At 35.4% G+C, this 22,261-nt stretch overlaps 1 protein-coding gene and 1 pseudogene across 1 annotated transcript in view; both read right to left on the reverse strand.

The window, feature by feature from the left end:
- Positions 1-958: 958 nt before the first annotated feature.
- On the reverse strand, positions 959-6,311 carry LOC109097199 (annotated as a pseudogene).
- Positions 5,996-22,261, reverse strand: part of LOC109097352 (multiple C2 and transmembrane domain-containing protein 1-like) — a 28,656-nt gene continuing 12,390 nt past the window's right edge. The window contains exons 8-20 of the mRNA XM_042765446.1: positions 22,016-22,202; positions 21,065-21,158; positions 19,168-19,270; positions 16,740-16,842; positions 16,281-16,387; positions 16,070-16,139; positions 13,574-13,693; positions 12,061-12,180; positions 10,453-10,509; positions 8,369-8,478; positions 8,171-8,280; positions 7,888-7,985; positions 5,996-7,811 (exon numbers count right to left, since the gene is read on the reverse strand). Of these exons, the coding sequence (XP_042621380.1) occupies positions 7,740-7,811; positions 7,888-7,985; positions 8,171-8,280; positions 8,369-8,478; positions 10,453-10,509; positions 12,061-12,180; positions 13,574-13,693; positions 16,070-16,139; positions 16,281-16,387; positions 16,740-16,842; positions 19,168-19,270; positions 21,065-21,158; positions 22,016-22,202 (1,351 nt within the window). The 3' untranslated portion in view covers positions 5,996-7,739. The remainder of the gene's footprint in view (positions 7,812-7,887; positions 7,986-8,170; positions 8,281-8,368; positions 8,479-10,452; positions 10,510-12,060; positions 12,181-13,573; positions 13,694-16,069; positions 16,140-16,280; positions 16,388-16,739; positions 16,843-19,167; positions 19,271-21,064; positions 21,159-22,015; positions 22,203-22,261) is intronic.

Genomic DNA, 22,261 nt, shown 5'->3' on the forward strand with positions numbered 1-22,261 from the left:
ACTGATAAAAATCTGTCACCACGCGGTATCACTCTCTAGAGTGATAAAGTACATCAGCATATGTCCTGTACAAAAGTGACTCTGATTGCACTATAACTAAGACTAATGGGAAGTTGTTGATAAAATTAGTTTAAGAGGGAAGTGACTGCATTAGTGGGGTCTTCTTTACAGACAGAATGGTGAAAAACTCATTGCATTTTGGTTTCATGGGATAAAAACTAACTTGGAAATGAGTGTTACATTAGTGAACAATACAATGTCCCCCATGTAGATAAAAATAATGATATATTTAAGATGGTTAATGTAAACTTTCCTTAAAAATGCATTAGCCTATATAGATTTTTGACTAACTGTTTACTTTAGTAATGTACCAATTTTAAACAATAAATTTACAAATACAAATAAAGGTAAAAATTTCAACACTGTAATCACAAACAGTTCAGGAGAAGGAATCCAAGAAAGCTTCTCAACAGCAAAAGTATTTCAACTGAAACTACTCATTTTGTACCAGTTTATCATCCATTGACATAATTTGTAAACATTTTACTTTGCACACCTTGACTCTTAAACATGACTGCCTGTCTGAGACTCTGCCAGAAAAAGCCTCTTCATCCACACATGCAGCGCCGCAAGTTTAGGATTTTCGACTGCCAAAGAACCGCTTCCAACAAGACCAACACCATCACTTCTAATCCCTCTTCCAGCAGCCTTTGCTGTGCTAGGAAAGTTGCCATCTTGAAAATCCCACTGTGAACAAATCCCTCCATCAGCATAAATATCGTCTTCCTACTCTGGTTTACACTCTGGTTCGATTATCCATGATTGGTATACCAGGCGTCCAATCTCTTTCCACCAGACAGAGTGGACAAATTCGCCTTCCTCTATCTTCCAGTTCAAAATGCAAGTGGTTATTACAAAGGCATCATAGGTGCAGTCACACCCTGTCATACATTACAAAGGCATCATAGGTGCAGTCATACGTCTTCATGTAATAACCATTTATTTTGGCTCTCCAGAAATTATAAATGTACGATATGTCCCAGTAGAACACATGTATCATGATCGTTGTAGACATCATGACAGTGATGATGGATGAGGTGAGAACATATAGGATTTGAGCAATACTGTTGTTGATGCAAGCAATGATCAGTCCAGACTGATCATTGGATGTCCCCTTTTGGATTCCGGAAGGTCACACAAGACGTCCATTGCTAGATGAGGAAGGACTGTCTCACATTTCTCTAACCAGAGAATGAAGTCCAGAAGGTCACAGGTGCAATGGATAGGGTTTCTATGCAGGTTAAGCATGCACAGGTAGTGATCACTACCTGTCTGAAAGGATGCATCGCTGAAATGCTGCAAGCGGTTGAAAGCAAGACTGAGGATCATCAGGCTTTTGACATCATTGAGAAAGCTGTGATGCAACTTGAAGATCAGATTATGGCTAAAGTCTAAGACCTTCAACGAACTTGTATATATATTTTTTTTTATAGTTTTCTAGTGGCTTTACTCAGTTTGTTCTTACTTAGATCCAGAGTCTCTAACTGGAGTAAATATTTGAGTTGTTCCCACTCAAAATCTGCAAGCGGGTTCCTGCTAATGCTAAGATATTTTGGTGTCTTTGGAAAAAAGCTGAATATATCATCTGGTATTTCATTAAGCTTGTTAAGTAATATATCAAGGTGAGTTAGGTTCAAGAGAAGCTTAAAAATACCTTCTTCTTCCTTCTTCCACATTATATCAAGTTGATTGGCTTGAAACTGCAGTTCCTTCAGTGAGTCGCTCTTCAGAGTCTTGTTGGTTAGCGAATTAATCTCATTCCAACTGAGATTGAGCACTCTGAGGAACTGAAGGTTTTCCAGAAACGCCAGACTGTTCCTGACACTCGCCACCTCAAAGTAATGTTTGTTGTGACTTAAATCCAAGTTTAATTTAGTTAATTTAAAGCAGAATATAAACACATGTAGACTCTGTTGTGAGACAAATCTAGGTACTTTAGCTTGGGAAAGTGAGTAAACTCTGTACCATTGAAATAGGAAGCAATGAAGTTGGAGGAAAGATTGAGGCAAGTTATGTTCTCTGCTCCTGTGAAGAAATTTTGATTGATATGGTAAATGTTGTTCCTGCTGAGGTCCAAAACTGGTCCTGTTGCCAGACATTCGGCTTTGGTAAATGGAGTATAATGGCGGAACTGTTCATTTGTGTGAATGTAGGGGCCTTCACAGCGGTCTCCTTCATTGTCATCAGAAAGAACAGATCACTGTTCACTTCTGCACTCCTGTCTCCGAACAGGGCTTGTGAATGTTAGCCTGTTGTCAATCAATGAAATCAAAGAGAGGTTGTGAAAGTTCTTGAACACTGATAGATTTACATGTTGGAGAAAGTTGACTCCCAAGTTTAGAACGGATAGGTTTCTCAAACCAAAGAGAGGTTGGAGATCTTCCTCACAAAGATTATGGAAAATATATCCTTCTAGGTGATGTGTTTGTAGTTATTCCAAACTAGCAAACCCTTTTGAGTTTCAATCCTGGGTAAAATGTTTGAGACGGAATATTGTATGAGAAATCTACAACTTCCAATTGCGGTAGGACACTGAAGAATTGTCAAATTTCAAATTCACTTATCAATGAGTTGAAGGAAAAATACAAATACTTTAACATAGTAAGGTTGCGGAACCATGACGGGTTGAACGTTTGTTAAGAATTTCCAGACAGTCGTAGATCTAGTAGTTTGGATAGTTCACTAAAAGCATTTGGATGAATCTGTAGAGCGTTATTCTTTGCCTAGTGCATGGGAATCCCATGATCTTTTTCAAGGCATTTTTCAATCTGATTCTTTCTGAGGTTTATGTGTGTAACATTAGTCAGATTCTAGAAGGCATCCTTTGGGATGTATCTTATTTTATTATCCGCAGAGTCTAGATCAGTTGAATTACAGAATAGGTTTTTCGGAATTTGTTTCAAAGATCTTCCCGAACAGTCCAAGGTGACGGAGCTGTTGGACAGTGTCACATCACATGGAAGCTTTCGCCAAGCCCAGTTGAGGCCTTGAGATGAATGGAGAGTACATATCAAAATAAACACAAATATCATTTTCTTATGATTGTGGGGACTCTTGTGAATGAGAGAAAGGGTTATTAGATACTTTCTGAAGTTGTCCTAATTGGTACAAGGTCTGTCTGGAAAAAGTCCAGCCATTAGAGACATCTTGGAGACGTATTGCAGATGAGCAAATACTATAAAAAAATAAAAATAAATTGACGCCTCCGTGATGTATGTTTGGATTTGTATGTGTGTATGTATGTATGCATGAATGTATTTATTTATTTTCTGTTTTGTTTTTTCATTAAAAAAAATTAAAAAACACCAAATTTGAGTGGATGGCAGTGGGGGCCAACATCAGTTTTTCTTTCAGGGGGCCCAGAATTCTTTAGCTACAGCACAAAAAAAGTTGATTCAGTGATGTCATTATCTTTATCTTTATGTTCACCAAGGCTGCAGTTATTTGATGGAGAAATACAGCAAAAAACAGTTTACGGTTTAAAATAACTATTTACTATTTTATTTACTATATATACTTTAAATGTATTTATTCCTGTGATGCAATGCTGAATGTTCAGCAGTTTTCAGTGTCACATGATCCTTCAGAAATCATTCTAATATGCTCATTTGCTGCTCAAAAACATTTATAATTATTATCAGTATTTAAAACAGTTTACTGCTTAATATTGTATGGAAATTTGTCTCAGGATTCTTTGATGAATAGAAAGATCAAAAGAACAGCATTTATTTGAAATAGAAATCTTTTGTAACTTTATAAATGTCTTTACTGTCACTTCTGATAAATGTATTGTGCCTTATTGAAAAAAAAAAAAAACATTAATTAAAACAAATTGACTGATCCTAAACTTTTGAACCGTTGTCTAGTTGTATAACAGATCAGAAAGTGTGCTTACCAGAGCAATCCGTTGAAGAGAAAGGCATGGTTAAGCAATATGTGTCTGCTTGTATGGATTCTTTTTTTAACTCCCTGTTGTTTCCCCTTTCAAGCTTCAGAATGCTTCCTTATTTCCCTTCAAATGAAACAAAATTGATGCATGAACTTAATCTGTTTGCTGTAAAGGGATAGTTCACCTAAAAATGAAAAATCTACTGAACTTCATCATTTACATTGTTGTTTTGGACCCCACTGACTTTCATTGTATGGGCAAAAAAAATGAGACATCTTTTATATCTTCCATGGATGAAAGAAAGTCATACTCACAACATGAGGGTGAGTAAATGATGAAATAATTTTACTCATGGCTGTTTTTTGAATGGAGAAAGGCACTTTTTGTAGTAAGATGGTGAGCTTCATCATTGTGTTTATTATCTTCAACAATATTATGTTACAACATCTTGCAGAAAATGATTACAAAGGAAACATAGGCAGGCATATTGCGCGACTGAACCAAACCAAAATACCAAAAAACCTAAAGAATAGTAAACACTCAACTCAACAGCAATACTTTCTCAACCTTCTAATCCTACTTGATCCAATACATCAGATCTACCATCTTCAATTGAAACAGTAACATTGTGAGCATTGCCGGCAGATCTAAACAATAACCTGGTCTCCAAACACTCAGCAGTCTGTATGTCCTCTTTGCACAGCTCTCCAGCAATGGCTAAAATTCCTGCTAATCAGCTCTACAGACACCAGGAGTACACAAGGCCAGTCATCGCATGTAGAGCCGAGAGTGCATTAGTATGCCATGGAGAAACACGGCGACTGTGAGTGGACACTTCAGCAATTAGATGTATAGCACTTTGTGTGAACCCGCAGAGGTGCCAGTGCTCATATTCTGCTCAGCACCTGGGGGCAGCTTTCATGCATTGCTTTCCAACCGCTGCTACGTGTTCCACATATAGATCGGCCCATTATTAATTTTAAATGTGTTGTATCCATTCCACAGTCTTTGGTATTTTTGATCAGTAGGGATGAGGTATGGAGATGAACAAGGCACGGTTCATTATCTAGCCGTGTTTTACTGTGTAATTTATTGTTTGACTTGTTTCAGCATCGTGCATTGTGTCACTGTTGGTGTTTAACTGTTTTTTTTATGTGTGGTGTTTGGACTTTGTTTTCTAGAAACTCTTTCTGATTGCACAAGACTGTGTAAGAGAAGCGCTCATGCCTGGCCTGAGACACAAACAAACCTCATGAGATGTGCTGCTGCTACTACTTCCTTCAACATATGAGCAAATCCATACACTTAACAATGTTAGTAAGAAGTCACAATAAATACAATCTTGACAATGATTTCCAGGTCGCATCCTGCACTTTTCACCTTTTCCACCCTTCATGATCCTGTGGGGTGTCTGAGCCTGAGGGGGTGTTGAATTCTGCCGGGGGGCGTAATGTTTGATTTGTGAGGATGAGCTTCAGGCTCTTGAGGAATAATGGTCTGCAATACAACAGTATTGGTGCTTTGATTAGAACTTTGTTTTTGTATTGTGTGTGATTGGGTTTCCAGATAGCATATGATGATGAATAAAAGTGATGACTGGTGCTGACTGTTATTTATAATGATTCTTTTCTCTTGTGTTAATTTAGATTTTCATGGTATGAAAATTTAGATGGCATGGAGAATCTCACAAAATGTCCGGGTCATATTTCAACCTAAAATCAAAAGGAAAAAGTAGTTATCTTTTATAAAATGATGTTGTACTTTAAGAAAATTAAGCATATTTTAGTACCATTAGTACATTTTTTTTTTAATTGGGACATTATTTTAATAACATTTAATCACATTTCTCCTCAGTTAATTTCATTACTGCAATGCAAATATACTAATAATTTAAATAATTAAAAAATAATAAATACATTTATTTTATGCATTATATATATAAGTGTTTAAACATGATAGTGATAGCTTTTACAATGTTTACTGAAAATAAATATAAATAATGCAATAAATGAAAACAATGAAAAATTAATAATTTTAGAATTACATAGGTATGAAGTGAGAAGTGAGAAGGGAAACCCAAGAGTGGTTTAAATTCTCATTAATCTCTTTTAAAAGCCCAGGCCATGGGTGAGACTGCTCTTTTGCTACTTTAAAAAGATGCCCTTCATAGCTCAATTAGTCTGTCCTGATTCCCAAAGAAGCATTTATTTAATAAGGCAGAGATTAAAGAAACTAATTATAAACCTTTCCTTTGTAACTGGGAGATGGATCTTCCAGTTGCCCATATGAACATGTTAATGGAGACACAAAACTCCACCTGCATGGTGACTCATTCATCTTCCGTTACTATCCCGGCCCCCATCCCGAGAAATGCATCACTTCACACATCTCTAATCTGGATTAGTTAATTGGATGCTCTAGGACAATTTATTAACAATCTACATTTTACACAAGGACGAAATACTGGATTATACAATGCCATATGTATTAAAACCCCATGACACCATGTTTAACTGCATGTATTAATTTGTTTTTAATTAATGAATTTATTTCCTTCTGTAGGATGTGGTTAAAGTAATCATGGAATCCAAATTGACCCTATTTATTCTTCTTTTACTGTGAATGATTCATTGGTGCACGTTGAGCCATATAAAAAAAAAAAAATAAATCATAAAGAGATCCAATCAATTCCTGATGGACAAAATCTTGCCTTACATTTAGTTTCACATACAGTACAGAAGTAACAGTAAAGATTGGAAATGTGATTTCAAGTTTCATCATAAGAATCTAGAATTTAGAAGACCAATAAATACAAAATAAACCACCAACAATCAGAAAAAGGACTATTAATTCATAGTTTTTGAAAATAAATAACCCAAAAGTTCAGAGAGAGAGAGAGAGAGAGAGAGATTTTCATTAGTTGGGTTCAGCCCTGTATGAATATGCCTTTTTTTCTTTACATGTGCACCACTAATTCCTCCATCTAATAATAATTTATCTGCTTGAGTATATCTGCTTAACAGTTACATGCTCATAGATCATTGAGGAATAATTAACAAGCAACACAATGTACAAATATTACAATAAAACACAATTTCATCATAGCATATGAACAGTGATTATAGCATATGACATCTGTCATGGGTAAACATGTCCAGAACAACATGTATATTTACAGTTACTTTTCATATGCATGTGTACATTCTTTCCATTTAAATGCACAGCATGCAGTTTCTCCCTGTGCTTGCCAATAAAAATAATTATCCAAGGAAAATTATATTATAGAGCAACCTCAAAGGTGCAAAGTTCACTGTAAAGGTTTGGGGTGTTTTCAAAAAGACAGTTGCATTTATTACATTCAACTGTGCTGCATTATATAGGCTCAACTGACTGGTTTAAAAATCACATTTAAAAAGACTAATTTGCTGTAGCTGTGATCAAGTGGTAGGCACAAGTTTTTTGAGGTATGGTGCTCACATGGGCGACATAAGTCTGAAACCGGCTTGCAGTATTTTTCTCCACATAAGTCTCTTTGATTAAAAATGTTCAATACACTGATTGTGAATCAGTAACAGAATAAAAATGTGTATATAAACAATTAAAAATATATTTAATGAACAATTAGTTTTTGAGCTATATTATAGTTGTGCAAGTTTGCATAAATAAGGATAGAAATATTTTATTTTTTAAACAATCTCCTTTTTGAAGATGTGCAACATTCACAGTGTGTTGTATGTGTACAATGCTTTCGAGGCTGATGATTTAGAAACGTAAAGTCACAGTTCAGCATCTATCCGGGGTTGTTCCTCCTTTTCTTGCTTGGGTTTAGAGAAGTCTCCGGTTTGAGCTCTTTGTATTGAATCTGAAGAGCATATTTTGCACAAACACGTTGTAAATCATGCAAAAGAATGAAAATACATCCCTCATCAATCACTTACCAACTGGACATCTGATGGAACTCTAGAAAGGAAGTCCAGCAGCTCGTTGTTCTCAATGATGTAGGGGTTCCGAAGTTTTTTGGTGAATTTATTTATACCTGTGTGGGACATGCATGTTCATATCCTACTAATATCCAAAATATTATACCCTTTAAATCATTAGAATGCAAGAACTCATCTTATGTATAGAAATGCATCTCTATTTAAGAGGTACTCTGCAATTATTCATTACAACAAACCGTTGGGAAAGAGTTTAATACACAAAAGCAATAGGAATTCTCACCCCAGACCAGCACAATGTATCGTAGTGGAATAAAGTATATTAGTGTGGCACCAGCACATAGAACCGTTATGGCTAACCAGCTCAGAAAAGGCACAGACCAATTAAACGTGCTGAAAGAGAGGAACCATGCATTCATTACACAAAATTAATGCAACTAAAAAAGTAAACACCAAAGGTATGAGAAACCAAACTTCTCACTTCTTCACTCTTTCCCCAAAGCTTGCCACTTCATCCAGAGCATTTTGAACTGTTAGGATCACATCTTGAACCGCGTAGAATTTGTCCAAGAAGCCCCTTTTCTCTGAGTCCTGTTGTTTGAACGCACATGCACATGGCAAGTTACTCAACAGAATTTATTTTATTGTACATACAGTAGTTGCAGATTTTGAACAGTTGTATTTTGGTCTGTAGGAAATCTTCTAATAAGGTAACAAGAGTTGTTTAGTTGCATTATGAGAAATGAAAGACGTGGGGGTGGGGAAGCTTTTGTTTGCTGTCTGGTGTCTCTTCTTTTTAGACTAAAAGGTTACTTGGTGTAGCTTAACACAAAAGCAGCAAGTCTCCAATCCCAAACCACAGCTTCATTAATATGGAAAAGAGGGCCTCTGAATGACGCGATTCTCTGGAACCAAACCGAATAAATGTTTAACATTAGATTTAAATTCATCTCAATCAAATGTCAAAAGTTGCATTTAAAATATTGTAAATCAAATTCGATTTGTGAGCTTCCCATATCCTTCTGCTTGTTTTTCTAACTGTTCTCGGTGTTTTTTTATTTAAAATGTACAGTTTTTGTCTTGGATAATGGACCATAAATATTGAAATCTTGTTCATGTGGTGCATAAATAGATTTTCAATAGCAAGAAGCAAAGTTGTTGGGCTGATTCCATTTTCTACTAAATGTCCATATAATAAAATTTCCTAGTCCTTTCATAATAAGTTACTATAATAAAGATATCTGTTAATGTTTCTGAATAAAAATATGGTTAATTGTAAGTTAATGAAGTGAAAAGAGAGAAAGGGAATTTATTGTAAGGATTTTATTTAATATATATTGAAGTTAGTTTTTTTTTTTAAATAAATTTATTCAGCAAGGATGCATTAAATTGATTGAAATTGACAGTAAATACATTAAATTTTACAAAAGATTTTAGAAGATTCTATTTCAAGTAAATGAAACAAATTACATTTTAAAATATTTGAATAGTTTATTTTTAGATTTAATTTGTAAAAAATATTTCGCAGTATTAATGTTTTTACTATATATATATATATATATATATATATATATATATATATATATATATATATATATATATATATATATATATATATATATATATGTATATTTGTTGTTGTTTTTTATTACTATATTTAAAAAAAGTGCAGCCTTGAATAGCATGAGAAACTTCTTTCAAAAACATTAAAAAACCAGCTCCAAACTTTTTAAAACTAAAGTCTGTTGACTATTTAAAAAAATTGCCCTTCAATATGTCCTGTCCCAAAACAAAAAATCTGAATTTTAATTACACCATTTTATGGGGTATTTAATAGATTGTCATTAATCTTTTTTCAATAAAATATTAGTGATTCAAACCATGCTATCTTGTGTTTTTCCTTGTTTAATCGTGGCCAGTCTGACAGCATTTATTCTGCACCCCAGTCCTCACCTGTGTCTCTGGTCAGATGGAAAATCAGTGGGACAGGCTGCAAGTTGTGTTATTCTTTCTCCAATAACTTACAGAGTCAGGGTTCAACAAATCAATTGTCCCCATAAATTAGCAGGAACAATTTCTGAAAGCTTGGAGAGTGATACCAACCCTTGCTGTATTTTCATGGTAAGCTAAGTGCAAACATATGTCCAGGCTTAGCCCGGGCCTATGAGGGGTCCTTATGAATGGAAAACAGGTGTCTGGGTCATTTGTGCCAAAATACCCAAATTAGCTCCCAAGGTCAAAGGTCAGGCAGCTAATGGCTGCCTTGTGGCACACAAAGGGCTATGGGAATGCGACGAATGGCTGGAGTGAAACATCTGCGATATGTTGATATATTTGGCAATGCAAGTCTCAGGTGCAATTAAACTAAAGCACTGACACATATATTAAACTGTGTGTCTGTATGCCAATCTTTCAGCTGTCCCCGAGAGCTTCAGCTATAACACTTGACCACAAATGATGCTATTTTATATAGAAAGGAGATACAGGGTAGATTTCCTTTGGCCATGCTTGTAACCAAGTGATAAGAGGAGTCTAAATGAGTTACACATAGAAATGTATAGTTACCTTGTCATCTTTGTCATATTCTTCATCCACATCCTCAAGAAGGTCCTCCATCGCTTGCTATCAAGAAAAATCACAAGTGCGATCTTTTTAATAACTCAGTTGTTTCTGCTAGAATGAAAGCAGTAATGAAATCAAATGGAGAGCAAATAGAAACTCTGCTCTCCTGCTTCTCCCAAGAAATATACCCTAGAAATCTCTTGCTTAAACTTCGCTCAGATTTGCCAAGATACCAAAATCTGCAAAAGTCGATATGAACTTGATTCACAATAAGTATGAGATCTTTATGTTAACCTAAACATTTCTCATTAAGTTCTATCCACATTCATTTTGTAGTAGGAATATTTTGACAAATGCATTTTCATGATCTTTCCAAGTCACTCCTGATAACTTGATAATAAAAAACATAATAATAATAATTGCAATTAAAATAATTTCTATCTGAATTTTATCAGATAAAAACTTTCCATGACTTTTTAACATTTTATTAATTTTTCTGACTTTTCCAGGCCTGTAAATCACTATTTGTAAATCACCACGAGAACCCTGTTTTATATACTCAATGTCAAGAACCATCTCATTTATATTTTTCTCATCAGTTTTTAAAGAAACATCTGAGATGAAGTTGATATCTAAATAAAACATGACTGAGAATTCCAGTAAGTCTCTTGAGCAATAATAGATCGACCTCAGAGCAAGAACATTTTCCTCTGGGGAGTTTAGAATGTCATTTAAACACTCACGTTACATCACATACAGACTGATGACAATCTAATGCCAACTGTTCCGCCATTTATTAGCCATCAGGCCACATATGAAAACACATATGCATACGGCTCACATTTGAGACAGACTGTATAGTTGTGTCTATCTCCTTCTGAATGTGAAAATGATTCTCTCTCAGTGTCTGTCATGTGTCCGTCAACTGAAATTAAGCTTACAAAAAAAGCAATAAAAAAAAAAAAGAATTAATTCATGCTGGTCAATATGGTAATTTCATATTTTAATTTGCAAAGTAGTGGAAAATTATTATTTTATTGTTTTGAAATTTATCTGATGCATATCGCTACTGACTCCTGATACTCCTGAATAAAAATGTAATTCAAATTTGGATGGCTTAATTGGGAAGCGAACACCCTCTTCAGAAACACCGCTCACTGAAAGTCATCAGCACTCATTCCACACTATTTTAACAATTACAGTGGAATCAATTTGCAGGGAGTTTTGCGTACACATTTAGTGTGATTGACAACATTTCACGATGGCATGAAATTAGTTTGACACAATTTAATTGGAAAATGTGATAAGTAAATACACCAGGTAAGTGGAATGGCACGTTTAAGAGCTCATATATCTGTGCTACTTTTAATTACCTGAAGTAATTGGAATAAAAAACATTCAATTCCAGCTGTGCACAATATAACGTAACTCTTTATTAACCAGGAATTGTTGATGGTTAGTTCAAATAATCAAAGATAGTTTGGGTAGGGTGAGACATTGCAATTTCCTGTGACAGCCTACAACAACCATGTGCTTAAAATGAGCTGGAGATAAATGTCACAAATTTAGCCCTCATTAGACTCAAGAGTCAACATCCATAAACACACTCACCACACTTCCCTCGCGCGACTCCTTCCCCGAGGCCAGCAGGAAGTAATTCCTGGTCAGAAGCAGCAGCAGGGACAATGGAACCATGTAGATCTCGAAATTCCAAACCACCACCACAAAGATCTGAGCAATCACAACCAAAATATTCTTTATTAAAAGTATCATTTTATTGATTACTAGATGTCCTGCAATTCCATTTTCATTACAATAATTCATTCATAATAAGTTACTACAATAACTGCTAATGGTTATAAATAAATATACTGTAGTTAATATAATATAGTTCTATAGTAGTATACCAATAGTTCATTATAATTCTAATATCTCTATCTATCTATCACTTAAAATCTGTGGAATTTTGTTAATAAATGAATACTTTTATTCTGTAAGGGTGCATTAAATTGATCAAAAGTGACAGTAAAGGCCTTTATAATTTCATCAAAAAAATAAATAAAAACACTTTATATTCATCAAAGGAGTAAATTACTTTTTTCCATCACAGGAAATAAATTACATTTTAAAATATATAAAATATATATATCTTTTATAAAAACAGTTATTTTAAATTTTTAAATTTAATGATTAATTTTTTAATGATTTTTTTTTAAATCAAATATATCTAGCTTTAGTGAATATAATAAGAGACTTTTTCAAAAGCTTAGTGTATATATATACAGTAGTCAACATTTGAAGTGGATCAAAATCTTTCGTCAAAGATGTCCTAAAACCTAAAACTAAAATGAGTTTTTGTCTTAGGACAACTTAAAAAAATTTATTACAACATAAGTGAATATATACGCACTATATATCTGTGTGTGTGTATATGAGTGTTATACATGTATGTATGTATTTATGTATGTATGTATGTATTAATGATGTTCACAAAGGCTTTGAATGTGGTTCATTCTATCAGATATTAGAGCTGAAACGGTTTTATAGTCTTTGTTACTGTGTTGTAAATGAGTTTTGCTTTAAGTTTCAAGTCATAGCCGTAAACCAGAGCTGAACTTCACTGTTTAAAGAGGGAGGTCAAATCTCGGTCAGTTAATTTTCATGAACAGGTATGCATGAAAATAGCAAAGCGAATCTATTGTGAGGGCGACTCAGAGTCTACAGCGCCTCCTTCAGGTACAGGAGGGAAGTGAGTAGATGGAGTGTGTGAAAGCGAGAGGGAACCGTGTGAAGGGCTGTTGAGGTGTTCAGAGCGGGGCAGGCGGGGGCGTGGGGTGAGGTCGGGCGCGAGGCCACAGAGGGACGGCATCTAAGAGATCACATCTACTCTTTTTAGCTCAAGGGTTCTTCAGCGCTAAACTACGAGCACACTTGACACATCACAGCCCTTCAACACACAGGAGTCACCAAACACACTCAAATCATAATATATACATTCTGTGCATCCATATATCTATTCTCTAGACCTATCTATCTATAATACAAGAGTTTGAGTTTCTTGAAGCTGTGTATCATATTAATATGGTGTTTGTTTCTGTGTGTATATACAGAGTTTGCCACCTACCAAGAAAGCACATATACTCCTGCGGGGGGACTCCCATTGAAAACAGCTGTTGATGTAGGAGCCCATGTTAATGAGGAAGAGGACGCAGCGCTTCACTCGGTTAAAATTCTGCTGCAGCATCTGAGAATGTGAGAAAGAAATTCAAACAAAACAAGAGCAGTTAGCCATAAACTACACCACAGCCTCCTTAAAAATAATGATCATTATTTGAGAATACTGCTGAATACCAAGAAATTGGAAATATTATATCCATTATGTTATTGAAATATATTGATATATTTTATGTTTATATCACATAAATATATATATATTTAAACCAAAAGAATATTAAAATGTAAAAAAATATATATATTATTATTATATAATCACAAAATATATTTTATAAAGTTATATAATTTACTTGTATAAGAATTATATTATGTATTACTTTATATTCTCACAATTATATATATTGTGCAATTATATGAGATATATTTTAACCAAAACATTAAAACAATGCACTACCATTTTCTATGTTTATGAAATAAGTTTTTTTATGTTCACCAAGGTTGCATTTATTTAATTGACTGTGAAAATTCAGCAAAACTGTAATAGAGTGAAATATTATTACAATTCACAATAACTGTTTCATATTTTATAATGTAAAAATGTAATTAAATTTTGCTGCATTTTCAGCATCATTCCTCCAGTCTTCAGAGTCACATGATCCTTCAGAAATCATTCTAATATACTGATTTGCTGCTCAAGAAACAATAATAATTATTTTATTATTATTATTACGTTGAAAACAGTTTTGCTGCTTAATATTTTATTTTATAATTATTTTTTTTTTTTTTGTGGAAACCATGCTACATTTTTTCAGGATTCTTTGATGAATAGAAAATTCAAAAGAACAGCATTTATTTGAAATGTCTCTGTCACTTTTGATCGATTTAACTATCAATTTGTAACATAAATTTTATGAATCTTTACAGTCACTTTTAATCAATTTAAGTATTAATAAAAAATATATATATGTCTAACTGACCTCAAACTTGTGTGCTTCAAAAGAAAATAAAAACCTTTATACAATAAACATTCAAAAATTAGATTTTTTTTTTTTTTGTTATAAAACATAAATATTATTCTCTTCCATCAGAGGCCAAACTAAAGAAAATGAAACGACTTTGTTCTGATACGCATGATTAACACAAACCACCCCAAAAGGTGCACTAATCTCATGGCATATCAAAAAACGAGGCAAATGTAATCATCTCCATAAGTGACGGTGTGACTGACAGCTGGGGATAGATATACGGGCCGAATCCGCGGTTGAACTCTTCACTGAGATGGACATAAAGGACTGAAGAATCGGTCTGTTCTGCTCAATGCGCAGCTTTGTGACAGCGTCTGATTCAGCCCAGCCCCTCCAATTCAGCGCTTTTGTCACGCAGGCACATTGAGAGAGAGGACAATGAGCAGGCACAGCCATAGAGCCGCAGCCGGGCCCTCTGGGGTGGCCCCTCTCCTCTCATGAGGGCCGGCTTGACATTTCTATTCAACACCTAGAGCGGCAGGGCAAGGGGGAAAATGCTGCGATTCAGCGCTTGCGCCCCCTGTCCCAAACACGTCGGCTTATTGTGTGGTGGGCATGGGACCGGCGGCACTCATTGGGGTGGTTTTGATTTGATTGCAGCCGTTGGATTAAATAAACAGTTCACCTAAAAATGAATATTATGTTATTATTTACTCGCCCCTAATGTGATTTCACACCCGTGTGCTGTTATTTTATGTATGGAACTCAGATGCATCATAAAAGCCCCATAAAAGTGGTCCGTATGACTTTTGTGATTTATATTCAAAGTCTTCTGAAGCAGGGTTATTAAAGTTAAGTAAAACTAAAACCATAAGAAAAAAAAAAAAAATTCATTACTTGAAATTAACACTACGTGCAAATAGCAATGGATTCTATTTACACTAAGTGAAAATATTGATAGGTTCTATTTACACTATGTAAAAATACAAGTATTTTCTTTGCAATAATAGTAGTCAGATTCTGTTTATATTACTTGATGCAAATAGTGCCAGATATCTGGATCTTGTAGTACATTATAAATAGTATGCAATAATAATGTATTGAGTGTAAATTATAATTTTATTAAAATTATTAAATGCTTGCCGCTTTTGGACAATAAAGCCCTCCCTAAACCTAACCTTAACCGATAAACACCCACAAGGCACGTTATTTTCCACTTTTTGATTATTTCCTTCATTTTATTGAAAATAAATTCCTTTCCGATGTGGTATGTGATGTGAAAAGGGAGAAGAACGAGTTCGGCAAAAGGCGGATTCAAACTCGGGTTGATCGCGTCAAAAAAAAATTACTAACATTATGTGCTTTACTACCTACACCTCTGGAGCCGTTGTATAGCAGGCGGAAAGGAGTAAATAATGACAGAGGTATCATTATCTGTGAACTATTCCTTTTAATGAATAGTGTAATTTTTGGTATTTTACCTGTTTAGAGACTTTGGACTCCTCTTCGATGTACTTCTGTTCTGGTGGAACGAACGTCCGCAAACTGGCTTTCACCGAAGCGATAAGAAGCACTATGATTTGTTTTAATTAGCGCTGGAGTTCTCTATGCATCAATAATTACTGCATATTCGACAGTGTGGAAAAGCAGAAACAAAAGACACAACATCCAGCGCTCCATGCGCAGCGCACACTTACGGCGTTGAAGATGACGTCTGCTTCGAGAAAGATGACCCCCTTTGTTGGCCCTGTCAGCTCCTTGTTTTTTAAGACGTAGGCCTTCTGTTCACTGTTGCAGATCTGTGTGAAGAAGACGTGACAGCCTGCTGTCTGGCAAAGCCCCAGCGGACCCCCCTCCTCGGCTGACCCCTGATCTCCCAGCGGCAGCATCAAACAGCCAGCCGCACATTCCCTCCCCGTCCCTCCCTCCTTCCAGCTCATCCAACTCTGACAAGTACCTGCTCATTACCAGCATCCCTCTGTCACCGAGACATTACCCAGGCACCGGGAGGCCCAGCTGTGTGCACTTTTAAAGACACGCCGCCATCAATCTCGTTCGGCGAGTCGATTTGTTTCAAACACGTCTATAAAAGCGCCTTTAAAATCACACGTGGATTTAAGAATTTAGAGAAGCTGAATGGGGTGAGCTTACGTTTAATAACGGGATGGCCACTTTACCCAGGAAATCAGCACTGCGATCTCTGTCCTCATCATACACGGTGATCTCCAGCACTGAGTGAATGTCTTTCACGTTACTGCAGGGTGAAAACACAAACACAAAACAAAATATACAGAATCATTTCTATTCTTTTTGACTATAGTATTGCATTTACAAATACTGTATAAAGTCAGCATTAAATGGAATTTGCAAAACATTTGAATGCCATAATGTGGCGCATTTCTGTGGGAAATTATGTAGGGAAGTACTTGACTTCAGGATTTGATTGGATGATGAATGATACCTTAAATCTTGCTGCCTTTTTTTAGATCAAGGTGTGCTATAACAAATTATTATTGTTTATAATATGGTTTAGTATATTGCATTTACAAATATACTAAAGGCACAACACATTATTGCAAACAGGAATTTGCAATGCATTGAAATGCCATAATGTATGGAAGGTTATTTGTGCCAAGGAAATTTTTTTTTATCTAAAATATCCTACTTACTTCTTGCAATCCTGGAAGTATTGGAATTCTGAATTTATATATCACAATTTTGACTCTTTTTCTCTGAATACTTAGCTTGCATCTCACAATCATGAGAAAAGTCAGAATTGTGAGATATGTAGTCAGTTACTTTTTTTATATTTTAGTTCCATGGCAGAAAAAACTTTCATAATAAAGTGACATGTTTTTGAGTAAAATTCTGTTGGAAATTATGAAGATCCATACTGAAACCTTAAATCACACAGCTTCTTTTTTTTGAAAAAAAAAAAAAGGTGTGCTATAACTTTTCTAAATGATTGGCTTTTGATCAATGTAGAGACATTTTCACAACATTGCATTTATACCTCAATTCTACCTCATTAAATTATTATTTTTTATTAATGTGTGCTTTTATATCATTTCCTATACAGTTCTACTGATATTGGAACTAGAAGTATTAATTTATGATATTAGACAAAAGTGAAGCAAAGCATGCAAGAGATATTGTGATATATTGCAATGTTTTGTGAGGTAAATGGTGATAGTCTCACTAAATTACTAAAACCAAGTCATATCTAGAGGCCAAAATATCATGAACAATTGGCACTAGGATTGTTTGACTCATTAGGCCAGTAGGAAACCACCAAGAATCAGCCCAAAACAGCCTAGCAACTGACTAGCAACCTAAACATCCTGCAACAACAAATGATCCAAGAATCATGATGACTGCTCCATTCATATTTCTTAAAGTGCCTCTATTATGGATTTTTGAAAATTACCTTCCATGCAGTGTGAAACGCAGCTCTAAGTGAATGAAAACATCCTGCAAAGTTTTAAATCTGAAAGTGCACTGTGTATAAAGTTATTGTCCACTTGTTAGTCCTTTTGCGTTGGTCTGAATGAAAATGCAAATTCATTCTTTGCCACTAGGTGCCACTTTTGGAGCAGTAAAAATAGCGGTTTCCCCGGTAACGCTGTACACAAAGCAGCACTGCCCTCACAAATGCTGCTTTATCAGGCATTACCATAGACTGTATAAAAACATGGATGTCACCCGCAGATTTCTGAAGAGCACATTTGAAGCTCAAAGTGGGCGGAACGGGCCGTTGCCAACTTGGCAGCGCGTCGCCGCGCATCACTCCCAGATAATCCAAAATGGGCAAAAAGGCGGGAGTTGCTCACTGAAGCCACGCCCACCTAGCTCGACGGCAGTGTCAGTAGCAGCAATCCACCTGTCACTCAAGTGGCCACGTCCTTAATTATGCGGAACTTTAAGGCTTAATAGAATTTAAACGGATGAGTTATAAAAAAATTCACCCCTCTCACAGTTGTCATGAAGGGCAAAATTAGCTATATAGACCAAAATCATTTTTTGAACCAGGCTGTAAACGTGTTTTTTTTCTGCTGTAAAGTTGGGCATTTTAACATGGGGAGTCTATGGGACTGACTCCCTTTTGCAGCCAGCCTCAAGCGGCCAGTCGACGAATCGCAGTTTTAATCACTTCCTTGTTGGCTTCATGAGAGAGAGCGGGAGGTTGCCGCTCGGGCATTAGAGGCTCATGATGAAATGAAAATGAGACCAATCGACCAATCAACGCAGATTAGCATCAGGCAAAGGAAGGGTTTGGAAAAATTAATCGTTGAGTGATTTTTTTGGGAGTTGTTGAGCAAGTAAGTAAAAATAAATGCATATTATAAGATAATAAAAGTGTTTTTTGACCTTGTATGCATGTCAACAAGTAAATGGGATACATTTTCATTTGATGTTTTCTATAATTTTATATATTACACAATCAAGCCAAATTGCAGCTGATAGTTGGTTGGTTTGGTTTTTTAAATGCGAGTGCCCGTGACAGAACAACTTCATCAGCTGTGGATATTTTAATTTGTCCTCTGCTGGGAGCTGCGGTGGATGTGCATAATGAACTCACAAGGTGAAGACTTTATTCCACTCAGGATTCAGTGTCTTGTAGACCGTGTGTGTCTGTAGACGGTCGTTACACAACTCTGCAATGCAGAACGGGTCGCTCTTTCCTGAAACACAATGTTGCATTCAAAAGCTTTTAGTTTAAAATTCCCAAGTGAGATATGAAAATGATATGAATGAAATGACAACCGTGAAATTAAATATTGAAGTCTGTAGCTATTAGTTTCTAGTAAGTAATTTTTATTTAATAATAAAGATACATTTAAAACAGCTGGAAATCGGTAGAGCTGCAACACAGCTTCTTGTGGCCTATGATGTTTTCTCCCCAGTAATTTCATGTACTCTTATGTCCTTTTCAACTTTCCTAGAAAAAAAGTATCATGGTTTCTACAAAAATTTTAAGCAGCACAACTGTTTTCAACATTGATAATAACAGGAAACGTTTCTTGAGCAGCAAATCAGTATATTAGAATGATTTCTGAAGGATCATGTGACACTGAAGACTGGAGTAATGATGATGAATATTAAATATTTAGTTACGATAGTTCTATAAACTAGCAAAAAATGATATCTGCCTTTAACTTTCATTAAAATTTTAATTAATTGCAAAAAAAAATCCTTCTATTAAGTTAATCATTACATACTATGAGTAAAACATCTATGACATCTGTGCTGAAAGAATATAATTCTACACATCTTGCCCACTTGCATGTTGTTTTGTGAAATATTTGGCTAATTTTGGTAAGCTCTCAGCTAAAATAAATGTGAAGAGAAAAGCACACAGATTCGGTGTGGGTGAATGTTGGAGGGAAAAAAAGTGCAGAGGAGCCAAAAATCAGATTGGAAGACAAGTCTTTTTAAACCTTTTTAAAGAAAGGCACAGAAAAAATGTGTGTGTGTGTGTGTGTGTGTGTGTGTGTGTGTGTGTGTGTGTGTGTGTGTGTGTGTGTGTGTGTATGTGTGTGTGTGTGTGTGTGTGTGTGTGTGCAAAAGGTTTTTAAAAGCCTTTGTCTGTCCACCATAGTGTGGTATTAGAAGAAGCATGAAATCAGAACCCATGAGGTGGGCCGCTTCTGAGAGAACAGCTAACCGCAAAAACTAGACCAACTTATGAGTGAGAAAATATGAAATTAGGAGACTCCTCTCTTCAAGACGGTCATCTTTCCATCATACACTTCCTGAAGAAAAAAAATAAAAAATAAAATAAAAAAACATAAATAAATACTATATATGTATATATGTGCACTTCATTCCGGTTTACAGTCCAGGTACATTTTTAAAATTTCAAAAAAAATAAAAAATAAAAAAAATAAATACTATATGTGCACTTCATCAGAAATATAGTAAAAACAGTAATATTAAGTATTATTACAATATAAAAGAACTGTTTTCTATTTTAATATATTTTAATGTTTTAATGTACAATGCATATTTTAATGTTATTTATTCCATAAGTAAAATATCTTATATGCTGATTTGCTGCTCATGAAACATTTCTTATTATTATCAATATTGAAAACAGTTTTTGCTGCTTATTTTATTATTAAATTATTAAATATAATATTTTTGTGGAAAGTCATACAACACTTTTAAATTGAAAATAATATTTCACAATGTTACTGTTTTAACTGTATCTTTGAAAAACACGCCTAAAAGTTTAATTTTTAATGCAAAAAAATATATATATACAGTACCAGAACTGATCAGAGAGTGTAGATAATTAAATGTTTTAAAGCATAGAATAACTAGAAAAAATATATGTATTTGTTAATTACAGAAATTAGTTTTCCAGGCCATAGTTTTAAAATCACCTGATAATTTCAGTTTTTTCAAGCCAGTAAGAATCCTGCTTTTTGTTCCACTGGGCACAAATGAACACAGGAAGTGACATGTGATTTTACCTGTGACATCAGCAGCCATCAGCTCCTCAGCCCGCAGGATCTTCACTTGCACAATTCCAACATCCTTCAGGTTAAGCAATGACCTTATTGGACTCTGAAAAAGAACAAAAACACATCACGGAGGCCTATGACTACATTCAAAGCGCACAATCTGCTGAGCAGCAATACATCCATATGTTTCTGACAGCTCTATTTTGGCCCTAACTTTTTCTAATCCCCTGTCAGAGTCCGCGAGCAGTTTTGTGTCCACGTCAAAGCCACTTGGCCGTGGACATTGAGACAAAAACATTGAGCCGCCACGCCAGATTATCTGGTGGCTCTCACGAATACATCTTCATTATGCAGGTGTTATGAAAGAAGGTCAGTCTGCATTGGTGGTGAATTTCTGTAAGTGGTTCACTGACCGGCCCTCCGGGGGACAGTGGCAGGACAAAGACAAATCGTGAATAGAGAGGACAGACAGCTCAGAGAGGAGCGAGATGTCTCTCTCTCTCTGTCTTTGTTTCGTGTGAGTTACTCCACTGTTGTCCAGTTGTGAGCGAGGCCAGTGTTAATCCAGCAGTGCACTGGATTGTGATCATTTTACGCCCCCTTTTGATCATAGAAGTGTACTGCAGAATAGAGCACTATCAGATTCTGCTGTATTTTGCACATTTATTTGATCAACAATGCAGTAAAAACAGCAATATTGTGAAATATTATTCCAATTTCAAATACCTGTTTTTGAATTGAATATATATTTAAAATGTAATTTATTCCTGTGATGCAAAGCTGAATTTGTAATAATATAAAACCTATACTGAGATATGAATGCGGCTCAATGGAGGATTCAGTTGTCAAGCGCCCTCTAGAGGAAGACATGTTAGCAGTTAATAGCAACACTTGCTGTACAGTGTCAAAAGCCCACTTTTGTGCAGAAATGTACTGTTTGGCTGTGAGGACGTCACTCACATATCTCTTAATGATCTGCTGGCGTCGGTCTGGGTCGTCCAGTAGGTTGACAGACAGGTCAGAGATGGAGACCGCGACTGTGGCGGTCAGAGTCACCAGCAGTACTAGTGTCCCTTTATCCTCCTCCAGCTCAAGTTCCAGCTTATGCGTCTTCTCTCTGCTCAACTTTGACAGGTCCAGCTGACACCTAAAATATGTTAAACACATGTACTTCTTGTAAATCAAGCATCCAGCAATGGCATATTG

The sequence above is a fragment of the Cyprinus carpio genome, chromosome A10, assembly GCF_018340385.1.
Source record: "Cyprinus carpio isolate SPL01 chromosome A10, ASM1834038v1, whole genome shotgun sequence".
Lineage (NCBI taxonomy): Eukaryota > Metazoa > Chordata > Actinopteri > Cypriniformes > Cyprinidae > Cyprinus > Cyprinus carpio.